At 38.3% G+C, this 14,646-nt stretch overlaps 2 protein-coding genes across 2 annotated transcripts; one reads left to right on the forward strand and one right to left on the reverse strand.

Annotated features, from left to right (window-relative positions):
- Nucleotides 1-11,150: 11,150 nt before the first annotated feature.
- LOC122014514 (protein EPIDERMAL PATTERNING FACTOR 1-like) lies at nt 11,151-12,077 on the forward strand. Its single transcript, XM_042570750.1, has 2 exons — nt 11,151-11,661; nt 11,764-12,077. Exons 1-2 carry the CDS (start codon nt 11,553-11,555, stop codon nt 11,979-11,981), a joined length of 327 nt encoding a protein of 108 aa, XP_042426684.1. The 5' UTR covers nt 11,151-11,552; the 3' UTR covers nt 11,982-12,077.
- Nucleotides 12,078-12,139: 62 nt separating this feature from the next.
- LOC122014512 (protein EXORDIUM-like 7) lies at nt 12,140-13,291 on the reverse strand. The gene has a single exon (XM_042570749.1). It carries the CDS (start codon nt 13,208-13,210, stop codon nt 12,188-12,190), a length of 1,023 nt encoding a protein of 340 aa, XP_042426683.1. The 5' UTR covers nt 13,211-13,291; the 3' UTR covers nt 12,140-12,187.
- Between the last annotated feature and the right edge of the window lie 1,355 nt (nt 13,292-14,646).

Consider the following 14,646-nt stretch of genomic DNA (forward strand, 5'->3'; position numbering starts at 1 on the left):
AGATTATCGAATCCATAGGGACTGTTGATTAAGCACTAGTTCATTTTACATAGCGAATTCCCTAGACAAACGAAAGATTGGTTGAAAAAGAGAGAGTAAGAGAAAGATTAAGGAGAATGAGAGAGAGAAGGAATAAGAGATGATCTTGGAAGGGGATGGATGATAAATGTTTGAATTTCGATTTCGTTACGATGCTAGTTAATGCCCCTATACATTATTCATCTACCTAACTCCATAGTTACACTTATGTAGGGATTTTAACTAAAGCCTAGCACAACCCTACGTAGGTTGCACCGGAAAGTCTATCCAAGTTCTAACGTCATTAAGTAGAGAGGTAACCTAGAAAGTCCGATTAAGGGGAAATCCCTGTCACTAGGACCCCTGGTCACACGTTCCCAGATTACGCAGTCACTTCCTAACATTAATTTGGAAAAAACTCTAAAAATCTAATTAAAACCCCCTAATAGAGCATGGATCCCCGTTTTAAGCAAATACCGTGGAAAGTAAGGGATACCCCTATCACTAGGTCCCATGATCTTACAACCCATGACATCTCCTCTACATGGTGACCAACCCTCTACAAATTAGTTCCTATGTTAAGATCTTTTGACTCTAGAAAATAGATAAGTATCGATGCCCTCTGTTACTAAGGGCATAATATGTTCGGTTGAATGAGTATCCTCTGTCATTAAAGATCCCCGGGTTATCTAGTCCAATAGCAACCTTAACATAGAGACAAACTTCTCACATTTTGCACCATTTACACATTTCGTCAAACACATAAAAGGTATAACACATAGAACAAATAGTAAACACATCATTGCATAGAAAAACATCTAAATACAAGTTTATACATCACATCATAACTACTTCCTACATCCTAGATCTAGAGATCTACTCTATTACAATCTAAATACGAAGAAAGAAGCAAGCTACACTCAATATATAGAGATAGAGAGAAGAGGTACTTATCGTTGAAGCGTAGTATCTTTGGAAGCACTCCGTTGCTCCAAAGGTGGACAGATTGGTAAAGATTAGCTAGGATGAAGCCTAGAGCTCCCCCGAGGAGAACCCTTCCTAAGATCCAAGATTCTTGAAAAGGGGGAAGAAACCCCCCTTTATAGGTTGACACGACCCCTACCACGGGTTGTGCCACGACCGTGCCCCTTTGGCATGGCCAAAGCCTATTGGCTGCTGGGACTAGTGGACGATCGTATGGAATCACACTGCCCCAGTGAAGTTGGTCTCTGAAAGCTAGGCATAGCCTCAATCAGGTTGAGTTCTGGTCATCCCACACGCCATGTAGATCTACACAACCAGAAGTTGTCGGCCACGGGAATTGCCACATGGTCGTGCATGGGGGCATGATCATGTTCTACTTGCGCTCGAGGTAAGAGGCACGACCTTGCTTTGCTCTCTTCTCCACATGCTTCTCCTTAGCGCGTTTTTACTCCGTTTTTACTCCAATATATGTCCTGTCAATTAAAACATGCAAAGAGCAGATCTCTAAATAGAATATAATGGAAGTACGATATTATATTAAAATATGGTGTAATAAATATAGATTATATGCATGAAATACAAATAGATGTGCGTCAAACAACGCCTAACACTATGTGAAAAATGACTTTTTACTTCGTCACAATTTACTTCGTCAATTTAAATATACGAAGTAAAAGTGTATAAGCAACTTCGCTGCAAAAACCGACAAAGTATATACAAATATAGACTTCGCAGATTTAAAAACACGGGCTTCGCTTTAAACTGAAATAAGTTATTACTTCGGAAATTTGTTAAATACCGAAGTAGTAACGTCGTGAATACATTTTTTAGTGTTTACTCCGAAGTAATAATACAAGAGTTAACTTTTATTTTTACAAGGAGACTCTGACCACTTTTATTTCCCCCCACTTCCTTTCGTTTTCTTGGGTTAGGGCTTCTGATGCTCCTCTTCCGAAATTGAGTTGTTGGACCTCCTCTTCCTTCCCCTTCTGAGCGGAGAATCGATCCACCTCTTTTTCCTTCTCCTAGGGTTCGTCCATCCGCAGCAGTCTGATCCTTGCCGAAATTCGCTGCGAAGGGTTAGAAAAGAGGCGATTTCGGGGATCCTGTTTCGCAAGCCGCGCGACCTGAAGGAAGGGTGTCGCCTTGGTCCGGTTTTGTAACTGTATTTTTGCCTTGCCCCTTCTTTGCAGCGGACGAAGCCATGGCGAACTCGTGGAGTAGAACGAAGAGAGCCTTCGGGCTTAATCTTTGCGTTTCTATCCCGCAAACCGCCGATATCGACGACGACGGCCCTCGTATGGCCGAGGCTGTGACCGGCGGCAGGAGGGACTCGACCGACGCCGCCTTCCCTTCGGATTCTTCGCCAGGAGGCTCGACGGTGACGCATGAACTACAGCCGCAGATGCCCACAATGCCGAATCCGTCCTCTGGCGGCCTCCGGCTTCATAGATCCTTAAGCAGATCGACGAAGGTGCGTACTTTTATGGTTTCTATTTGTTTATTTGCTTTGTGCTAGTTATTGATTATTCTTCGATTTGGTAATCCGCTTTTTGCTGAGGTTCTTGCGATTTCAAGAAACTTTGTCATGATAGAGGCATATATTTAGAGAAGATAAAATGCTCCCTTTCGATGTGACTTTTATTTGTTTATTGTTCCATCAAAATAAGCAAACTCGCATTTTCACTCTTACATATTGTTGTCGCTTGTGCTCTTCCCGATAACGTCTTGCGGCTCCTTGATCTTGAGGATCAATACAATTTTACTTATTGGAAAAAGGGTGAGGATACTCTATTTTGAAATCAGTCAACAGTCTATCATAGCAAATTAGGCTCCACTGAGTCAACATTCTGAGAAATCAGTCTAATGTTTTTGCTTTAGGTGATTACAATACAAATGGATACTCTATTTTGAACACCTTTGTGCATATGCGCCTTCAATTTGTTGAGAAAAATGTTGATGCCAAGGTTGTTAGGGCAGTTAAGTGGGTTCAGATTATGGCAGGCTTCTTCAATCATTTTTAGGTCTATTCTTTAATGCAGAAACTCAGTAATGAGGAGGCAGACTTGGAGCCACTAGATTCACAAGTTATTTCATTGCATTAAATTGATTGTACCTAATGACTATTATCTAAAGATATGTGTACTTAATTTTTTTATCTCAATTTATCTAAGCAAGTTGAGAAGATTTTTGTCTCTACTAGGTTTTAGGTCATGGTGTATGGTTAGTTTTCTATTTGGCTTTGGGAAGAGGATGTGGACAAGAGAGCATAAAAGCAATGTCTATCCACCCAATCCCCTAAATCGAGGTTACGAAGCGTTTGACAACACCAATTACAATGGTTTTTTAGATGCAATATCATGAAGATAGAATACTTAAATGGATAAAATAACTTGGCATTTAAGTGATTTTCTTTTATGGAGTATCACATTCATACTTCTTAATATTTTTGTTAAATTAAAAATTTGAGTTGATGAATGACAATCTTTTTATCCACTAAAGTTTTCTTGAATTATTAATCTTAAAAGATAAAGCTGCTACTAAGCTATTTTTCAGTGCATATGTTTCTAAATGTGTTGCAGCCTTGCTCGGCAATGTGCTCAACTTTGGTTGAAGACACGGGAAGCTCTTGGGCACCCATTAGGATTTTCCAAGGAAAATGATCTCTTGTTTCAAAATCTTCCAAATTCCCAATTGCAGAAGGTTCATTCCTTTTCAAATTTTAGTCTTATTATGTTGCTTAATGGGCTATAATGGTCTTAGTTGTTGGTAAGTTATAACACCTAAAGCAACAACTGTTGAATGATCGATCATTTCCATTAGTTGAAAGATCTGCAGTCCCTAAGGTGTGATGCCATAAATTGTCTAGTAAAAATCTCTTCCTTCCATGTAGACATGTTTGAGTAACTGAACTTTTCTCTCCCCTTCCTTCCACCTTGCACTCCTTTCCTACCCTCCCTTCCCCTTTCCCTTCTTCCTAGTAGACAGAGCTTTAAAGTTTAAACAACTAGACTGGTTTGTCTGTTGAGTTGGAACTCTTTATGTTCCTTTGAATTAATTTAGAAGTCTTACACTGTTTGGTCTTTTTTGCTCCAATATTATTCGTGAATTTGTATTAGTGAATTTTTATTGTGTAAAATTAACAAAGGTTCATCATGTGTAATGTTTTTTTTTGTCCCATTCTATTGCTTTACCTCAAGGTATTGGAACGTCCTGGAGCATTTGTTCTTGAGATTGGCACTGAAGAGATGCCTCCTCATGATGTAGTTGAAGCAAGTAACCAGGTATGTTTGACACCGAAAAAAAGTAACTTCCTTATCTGGATAATGTGTTTCTCATAATTTATCCTGTAAAGTGGGACACAGTTTTGTGCTATGTGAATCAAGCATTATATTTTGTTTTAGATATTACTAATTTAAATGATTATTTCAGTGGATAGTTATATCTTAGGGTCTTCCATTGGAGAACTGGTGCATTTTTTTTTCTCTTCCATTTTTTTCCTCTTTGCAGCTTAGAAGTCTCACTGTGGAGTACCTGAAAAAAAGAAGACTGAGTTGTGGAGAAGTTTCATCATATGGTACACCACGCCGACTTGTGGTAAGAACTCGAAGCTCGAAATGATCCTTTCCAATATTTTTTACTATTTGTTGGAAGTGTAATTGCATCTTTTTTTTTATTAGAACAATGATAGATGCTTTCTCTAACTTTGGTCCTGTTGGTATCTTAAGTTTTGATGATTGGATTTATTTTCTTCTTTGATTGAGAAAAGATAACTGATTGTGTCAGTTTAGTCACTCAAAAAGTGATATTGGAACTTTTGATGCGTTTACTGTCTCTTGTAAGATGGCTTAAATTTTTTATCTGGTTATCTCTGTTGATGTAATATGTTCTTATAGTAAACTTCAGACTGAAGATGGCCCCTTGGTTCTTTCTAAATTGCAGTTTGCAGGTTGTGTGAAGAACCAGTACTATACGCAGACACAATATGATGAAGTGAGAATTGAATGGAGTGAATTTGTGTACTCGTATTTGAAGTGAATTGTAGGTTGTGTGAATGAACCAGTACATGTTTTTGGTTTTTTATAGCTTATTTTGACCATATTTAGGGAGATTTGTTTTGTATAAACATATGCTGAAATCATGGCTTATTTTGATCAAGGTTTATGAAGTTACCTTTTGTGATGCTCAAAATTACTGAAGTCTAAAAATAATGAAGTAAAAAGAGAAAAAATACTTCACTTTATTCATAAAATCCGAAGTAAAATCTACTTATAACTTCGAAGCAATACAATTTGTTGCTGTAAAATAGTATCAACTACTTCGGTTATTACCAAAAATTTCAAAGTAGTATCTATCTATTACTTCGATCCAGAACGAAGCTAAATGTAATTTAATCGATAATTACTTCAGGAATTAACGATATATGACGAAGTAAAAGTAATCCATTACTTCATTTTTAACCGAAGTTAAAGTAGGTATATTACTTCACAACAAATACTAAACGATGAAGTCGAAAAGGATTAATTACTTCGGTGTTTTTAAAAACCGACGAAGTTATATGCACTTTTTACTTCGTAATATGTCCGAACCCGACACCCAATACGACTTCGTTTTTTCTGGGCCTACGACTTTGGAGTTTATCCGAAGTAAAATGAATCTTTTTACTACACGCGTGTCTACTTCGGTAAAAACAGGTCTTTTACTTCAGGTAATCAACGAAGTAAAAAGTCATTTTTCACATAGTGTATAAAGACATATATAATCTATACACACCACATATCCTGCACTCTGCAAATGCATTGTTAAAAGTATTTTTTAATAGCGTATCCTGTGCTTTGCAAATGCTTTATTATTAATTAATATTAATAGCATGCATGGAGCGTTGTTAACATTATATTATTTTTATATGTTGTTATTTATATAAAAAATATAATAGTATCCACAACGTGCTTTATTTGGACGGCTGCAAAAACTATTATTAATAATGCACAATAACTATGGAAAATCAAATTTATTGTGGTGAAAGGGTTTGACACATTGTCAGTTATTGATCTCATTGATTCAACTATGAATATCGGAAATAATCTTTTTAAAAAGTTGATTTAGCATAATATATATCAGGAAATGGGAAAGAAAAATTAGTTGTTCCTGAAAAAGGAGACTACGGCTAAAAACTAATATTGATCAAAACTGCCCAAAAATAACAAATAAATAGTTTCCAAAAACTTAATGATGCAAGAGATGAAAATAATCCTAAACTATGATAAAAAAAAAAAAATATTTTGAGCTTCCGAAAAGGTTTTAAATATTGTATTTTGGGTCTGGGATTGGGTTATTAGAAATATTTTATTTTAATTAAAATCTTTACTTATTGAGTGACACATATTTTTTAAGATTTTATTTATGTATAATTAATCTTTTATCTTAATAAAGAGGTCATATATTAAGATTTAAATGTAATTGAAATCTTACCTTAATATGAATATTATATCTTTTAATATGATATAATTATTTTATCATATCTTTTAATATGGTATAATTATTTCGTCATGATTTACCATAATATTAATGATTGACTCAATGATGATAATAAATCCCTATAAATAGTGGTATTTAGGATCCCTAAACATACATATCTTTCAAAAATAACATCATCTATAGAAGAAGTTTGAAGTGTTTAGAAGACTCTAAAACATTAAGCAACAAAAGTGGTGTTCAATTGTTCTTCAAATATTAATGGCTGGAGATAACAATCGATTTATTTTTACTCATTCAGTTATCATGTTTATTTCTAAATAAACATGATCTAATATTTCTGACATGGGTTGTTATGGGTTTCACTAGATAATCAACCATAGATTTATGAACGAGTTTCGATTTGACGAATAGTATATCTCGTTCTGATATTTGAATTAAAAATTATGATCAATCAAAATTTGTCCACTCATGACCGTCAATCAAAACGGTTTCAAAACTCCAAGCTATGCTCCTCTACATTGGGGTTACAAATGAGTTGATTGTCAAAGATGAAAAATTAAATGTAGAATTTTTTTAATTGACACTAGGTATCTAAGTCTTCAACTCGACTAATCTTGAAATAATTGATCCGACTCCAAAAAATTTTCGATCAACTATTTAGATAAATCTAAGAAGTGCACGTACAAGCCTATTCTAACAGTTAGTATTATTGGATCTGCTATCCAATGAAAAAGGTAGAGTTGGACGCAGGTGATGAAGAGAGACGAGGAAGATTTTTCATATTTGAAATGAATTTTTTTTCAAAAAAAAAAGACCCTCAAATAATAAAACGATCATTTTATTTAATTATATGTTATTATAATCAAATAACATAATAAAAATATTTTAAATTACTACTTAAATATTAGGCGTCTTACCATTTTGATAGCTGCATGGATGGTGAGGCACGGTGTAAATAATACTTCGTGTTATTTCGTACCCCTTGTCTAGATTCGATAATTAAAGCTGAATAAATCTCCTGATTTATACACTTTCATGTTATTTTTCCACGTATTGTCCCTAATGCTTTAGTTAAGTTTTTTTTTGAATGGGGATCGAATATAAATTGGTAAGAAAGTCTCGGTGATTCTAGGATAAGTTTAAGTAAGATAAGAATGAATGCAAAGGATGTTTAATGTAGACTCTAACTCCTTTCTTAGACTACCCACACGGAGCTTCCACTGTAAGTTGGTAGTTTTGAAAAACCTCCTTACTATAGAGGAGGGAGGGTTTTTATTTTAAGCGTAGAAGTGGCTCTGTAGTTCTTACCTTTTTATTTTTTTTATATATTCAAATATTCTTTTAATATTTATTTTAAAAAAACAAACAATGGTTTCTTCACTTTTTTTTTATTATTATTTTTAATTAATATAAATTTTTTAATTTAAATATAATACTAGAGGTGTTTTTTTTTAAAAAAAATTAGGAGAGATATATTAGGTAGAGGTTTAAAAAATGTGAGACTTATACAAAAATTGTTGAGAGGTTTTTTTATAGTAGAGAGATGTGTGAGGTTTTTTACTTTTGACGTGGTGCAAATGTTGTAATAATTGTAATAGAACTAATTATGCTAATACAGTAATCTATAATTGCACCAATAAATGACGAGCATGCAATAAACGTTAATAACAGTAAGGGTTAAGAAATTGTGTATCTCCGATCAAAGCGTCGGACGTGCCAACTGTCTTTAGAGAATTGATTGCCGCCCACGGTGCAGAGACTCTCCGGCAAAATCCTCCCAAGATCCGACAACCGCTCGTGTCGCTCGTAGGTGCACTCCAAAACGAGCGCCGCACTCGGACTCAACCTCAGATCGCGAACCAAGCCTCAGAACTCAGAAAGAAAGAAGAAGAAGAAGTAGAAAGCAAGGGAGAAGGAATGCTATGCTTTCTGGAGTGAATTGAGAAGGAAGTGACTCACGCGACGCGGACAGAACCGAAGCGCTGGACTGAACCAAACCAGCAAAAACAGATCGGGATGGGGATTTGTACCCCTCCTGCGCGCGTTAATCGCGCACGTGACGCCCGATTTATGGATTTCCGGCTCGAACCCCCCAAATCCACTCGATTTGGGCTTGGTCCGCGCATGCGTGTAGGTCCTCTTATCATTGCTAAGCAAGGATGGAAGGGCTTCCTATATAAGCCCTTCCAAGCTTCTCCACTTAGCAATGTGGGATTAAAAATACTCCAAAAAAAATACTTTGAATTTTAAAACAAAATTCAACAAATGTGACAACGAAAAAACTCTTTGAGAACTTCAATGACTGTGGATGTTCTTAGTGTTATAGGTGTCTCCCAATTATTTTGCTATGTGGTGTCATAGTGTGATTCATTAGGGGTTGGAGTTGCTTCTTCAATTGAGTACTTAATACTTATAGGGGTTTGAACATGATGGTTAGGTGGTTAAACCCCCTTTCAGAATGTGTACAGTCATCCTAAAGGGATTGCTAATGACCATTTCATTTTTTTATGCAAACATATTAATTAAATATTTTGATCAATTTTATCATAATTTTTCAAATTATCAATATTCAAAAAAAAATAAGCTATCTACATTTATATTCTTGATATCCAACATTTACCATAATATTAGTATTATCTTCATCATCAAATTTATTGACTTTTTTTTATAATCATTCTCCATCAAATTCTCAATCCACATTCATCGAATCCTCAGTTATTTCTTTTATCGATATTTTAATTATTGCTTACAAAATATTTATCAATATCATCTAATTGGTTTGAATTAATATATCTTCTCTTGTCCTTTTCTCTTATCAGAGACTTACAAATATTTAGAAGCCATTATTTATTGATTATATCTAGCAAAATATTAAAAATATATTAATACACATAAATTATTAAATTAACTATAATCAATCAACTCAAATACTTTAAATATAATTCGAAAATCAATATGGGGTGACAATACGGAATTGGTGTCTCGGGATGAACTTCGGGGAGGACCTTAATTTCAAAAAATGAATGATGGTGCAACGCATTAGTTTCGACTAGTGTGAGTTATACCATAAGTCATATGCTATTTGCGCAACTAATTAGATGATCATGGACCAAATGAACGAGCTCTAATGATGATTACCACACCTGCGTTATGTTCGCCTCTTATTAAGTTATGTATATTTTTCCTTTCTGTAAAGTAAGTTTATGCTCCATATTTTCTAATTTTGTTTTTGCTTATGTTATGCTCTTGTTATGTCTTAGATCTTTGCATTAGTAATGCTTAAGATTATGTTTGTTATGCTTATGTTATGTTTTATCTATGCAATTATTTATGTGGGGCAAAAAGTATGATAACATATATGTTTGGCAAGAGTATATTTATGATTATGCTCTCCTTATGTTTATACAAAATAATTAGCTAGAGGATAAATTAATTAGTATAGGTTCCTCGATATGATGCATGGATATAAGAACTAATTAATGTATAATATGGTTTGAATGTACTGAGTCTCTCGACTCACAAATTTTAACTATTTCATGTAACGAGACGAATGAGGCAGGAGGCGTTGACAAGTGGGCTAGCTTGGAACAACGGCAGTACAACCCGAATACCTTCTAGTTTAGTTTCCGCATCAGTTGGATGTTTCCTTTTGTAAAATAAATTCTGGAACTATATGATTAGTACCTAATGTGGCTAGTAGTTAAATGTTTTAAGGACTATCCAAGCATCTTAGTTAAATCGAGAGTATGTTATGGTTGTAAGTGCATTTATGATTCGGGACGCCCGTAAAAAAAAATTGGGATGTTTCATTGATCCATTTGGATTTTTTCTCTTACCTAACCGCAGATAGGACTTTCGTTTTGCCAACGTGCGGTCCTTTTAGACCTACTTGTACTTTCCTTTGTCAATGTGTGATTCTCCTTAATACACTTGGACTTTCTTTTATCTAACCACAGTTAGAACTTTCCTTTACCAACGTGAGGTCCTCCTTGACCCACTTAAACTTCTCATTTGTCAATGTACAGTCCTTCTTAACCCACTTAGACTTTCTTTTGTCAATATATGATCTTTCTTGACTCACTTGAACTTTCTTTTGCCAATGTGCGGTTCTCCTTGACCCATTTGGATTTTTCTTTTGTCTAACTCTCGAGTTAGGATTTTCCTAGTCAAGTATCCGGTTCTTCATGACTTACTTGATTTCTCTCTCACACATCGTCAAATATCCGGTCAACCTTGACCTATTTCACCTCTTTTCACATATTATCCACATATCAAAACTTAAATTCAAATCCACTCGAGTTTAATCAAACTAATTAATCTTGACGTGAGGAGGATGATTACACAATAATCTTTTAATATTAAATTTAATTATAAATTAGGCGAACCTACCAAGAGTCCATTGAATTTTCGTTCTGAAGACAAAAATTTCCTTCTTTAACCCGCGCACCAATCTGAACCCTCACGTACTTGTGTGTTTAGACCTATCATCTGTTCAAATTAGTCCGTTTAAGCTTGCTTTTAAATAAGTTAATAAAATTTTAATCTAATCTTTTTAAATTATTTGATGCGGCGGATCAGACTCAAATTAATGCTATGATAAGTCATATAGATACTCAAATATTTTTTTCCTATATATCACTTAAATTTTTCTTGAAAGTGCCCTTCCGATTTTCTTTTTCCCACCAAATTAACAGAAAATTAAATGCAGCGCACAACCATGGCGCAGGCGGTGCAGCTTTTATGAAGGGATGCAAATGGCTATGACCTCAGTACTGTAGGCACTTACGCCTTCTTTGCTTCTGCCTCCGCCTCAGGCTCTGTGTGCGCAATGTAGCTAGCTTTAATGTCCTCTGCGGCACACTCGCCATGAACCCTGTGATCGCTCTTTCTTCTTCTCATGTCCGCCGTGACCTCCTCTCCGCCCTTTCCCCTCTTCACCGCAGCCTCGCCTCCTCACACTTTTCATTGCCAAACACTTAATTTGATCTCTCTCTCTCTCACCGTAACAGAGCTATATATGTAGATCCATACACCCACACACAGAGAAAGACACACAAACATCATCAGACGAAATGGGAGCTCATTCTCTCCGCCTTCCCCTTCTCACGCTCACCTTCATCTTCCTCGTCGCACTCGCAGACGTCGCCACGGCGGCCAGAGACATCGGCCAGCTTCGTTCAGGTCGCTGTTTATTACTAACCTGCACGCGCACTACCTGTTTGACGGGGTGACGCAATGAATAATAACTAATGTAAAGTCGTTTTCCTTCGGCGCATGCTGCAGTCAGGAGAAGCGGCGTCGGGGACGGAGCGGCTGGAAAGAAGCTCGAGACGCTGCAGGTGGCCGGGTCGAGCCTGCCGGACTGCTCCCACGCGTGCGGGTCGTGCACGCCGTGCAATTTGGTGATGGTGAGCTTCGTCTGCGCGACGCTGCAGGAGGCAGAGACGTGCCCCATGGCCTACAAGTGCATGTGCAAGAGCAAGTCCTACCCTGTTCCTTGATAGCCTTTCAAATCATATCCGCTTAGGAGTTTTTGATACGTCTTAGGACATTGTAAACCGATCGAGTGACCCAATTAGTTGTATGACATTGTTTTCTTTCCTTTTTTTTTTAAAGTTAGTGTAGGGTTAGAAGTTAGTTGTATTCGAGATTAGTGACGTGAGAATGTTTCAACCTTGTGCATGAGGAAATTGAACAGGTCTAGAATTTAAGTCATGGCGTTGGGTCCGAAGCAAGACTTCTTGATGGGGTCCCACAGCCACTGCACCATAAACTTCCTCCCGTTGACCCCGTTCAAGTTGTAGCCCGCACCCTCCGCGCTCCTGAACACGTGGCCCGCGAAACCGCCTCCGCTCCCCGTCCCGAAGACTCCCACGCATAGGTCGGCGATCTCCGCCGGCGCCGCCGGGTCGTCGCCGGCGTACCACGCGTTGATCAGAGGGTTGGTCGCCATCTCTGCCAGCTCGTGTGCGATCACGCTCACCATCCCGTCCGCGCCCACGTCGCCGTTCGGCGGCCCCACCACCAGCGCGCTGCTGTTCCCGCCCCCGCCGCCGCCCCCCACCATGTAGCTCGGGAGGGCGAACGGGAACGCGCACATCCCGGGGCACTGCGTACCGCTGTGCCCCACCCACGCGTACGGCATCGTGACGCCGACGATCGCCGGGAAGGTGAAGTAGTGGAACCCGCACACTTCGCGGCAGAAATCCTCCACCTCCACGTCCGGCGAGGTGAGCACCAGGTAGATCCCGTCGCGTGGGTCCATCGGAAGGCGGTCGGTGGCCGCCACGGCGGAGCGGATCACCGACTGCATCGCGAGGCGCGACAGCGACGCGCCGTGGGAGTACCCGGAGTCGTGGAGCTCCCCGGCGAGCGCGAAGCTGCCGGTGACGTTGGATCCTGTCTGGTCGACGTAAAGACGGGCCGTGCGCCACCACTCGTCGACGGAGGGCGGCGGCGGCAGCGGAGCAGGGGACGATAGGGAGAGGAGGAAGTCCCTTATGATGCTCTGCGGCGCCGCCGCCCAGCGCCCGTACCATATGACGTAGATGTTCGCCGGCGATGCCACCACAGGGCCCATGTGATACGAGACGTCCACCGGCTCCGAGGAGGCCGCGATGCTGTCAGATCTAAAGGGGTAGTTGTGGGAAGAAGGCCATGAGAAGGCAGTGGCAGGCGCAACGAAGAAGCAAGGGAGTGAGAAGAGCACAAGGCAGAGCTTAGTGCTCATCTTTCTTCTTCCCTTGGAAGCAGCAGCAACGAGCTTGGTTAAAGGCTTTAAACACTTTGAATGGAAAATGAGCAAAGTTTCTTTTTTTTTAAAAAAAAAAAGGTACAAAAAAGTGAAAGATTTCGGGGAAAAGTGATGAATATATCAAGAAGTTAAAAATGGAGGAGATATATTTCAGTAAGGGGGCTGAACGCGACATCAACAGACACTAATGCATGTGAGGATTCTTAATTGCATGACTTTTTTTTTCAAACTATATTGTCCTTTTGGGCAGTCTACAGTCTACTAAATATTCATCCCTGACTTTGGGATTCTTTTATAGTCCCAAAAAGGCTGATCACCGCAGTGATTTAAGGCATTTAAAGACCGCTTTGATCACTCAAGACAGCCATGTGGTTGTTTGTAGGAACTGTCTTCTGCACTCTAACCCATCACATGTGACTCTTGTACTCCTGTTATTTGGCAGGCTCACAGTAATTTTTTACCTGTCTGCAAGCCACATTGCAGGAAATGATGGCTTTGGCACTTACAGGGCATGCATGGGAGCATGCTCAGAACAAACCCTAGCAATGATGGAACAAGAACAAGATAGAACAAATATGGGGACACCGACAGGCTGCATTCTTTTCTCAGTTCTGAAAGAAAGAAAGATAGATAGATGAGGTTATGAAGACAAAAGAGGTAGTCAAGATCCACACTAATCTAAGAGAGGAAACAGGAAGGCTCTATGCTTTAGCGAGTTGTGTGCAATCCAAAGTATGTGAAGCGTACTCAGCACAGTTTCTTTAATGAATGGTGCAGAAATCATGAAAAGCATATAAAGATGCTAGTAACTGACTTTACTAAAAGCTACTAGAATAAGAATACAAATAATGATGTTGTTGGACAGTGATAATAATAGTGTTGAGTTAAACACATTGCCATCTGAAGCTACATTTCTATCAAGTAGATTGTAATCTGTCTTCGAGATATTTAAAAATCAGCATGAAAAGGTTACCAGAGACATTAGATATTCCTCTTTGAATCTTGCGCGCACACACAAACTACTTCAACTGTTCGATCTCTGATAAACCTCGATCAAATTTCTAAACTTACAGCAGCAAAATCTGCTTTCTTCAATTGATATCTTACCCACTGGCATGTGCGATTCATCCATCGATATATGTAGATTCCATGAACACTTTGTTGGTCCCTTGAAGGCCGACAAAAGAGAGGTGAATTATCTGTATAACAATTACAAATCTTTCTCAACTTCTAACTCTAATTAGTAGCACAGTTATAATAACAAATTAAATGAACAACTTCAAAAAGAGAGAGGCAAAAGAGTTACTTGGTTACAACTTAAATGATTGTTAATACAAGAAAAAAGAAAGTACTAAAAATCTCCTTCGTTGAAGGCAGAGAAGCCTCTTACACTCTTTGAACGTTTAGGAATA

Source organism: Zingiber officinale, chromosome 8B (genome assembly GCF_018446385.1).
Source record: "Zingiber officinale cultivar Zhangliang chromosome 8B, Zo_v1.1, whole genome shotgun sequence".
Classification (NCBI taxonomy): Eukaryota; Viridiplantae; Streptophyta; class Magnoliopsida; order Zingiberales; family Zingiberaceae; genus Zingiber; species Zingiber officinale.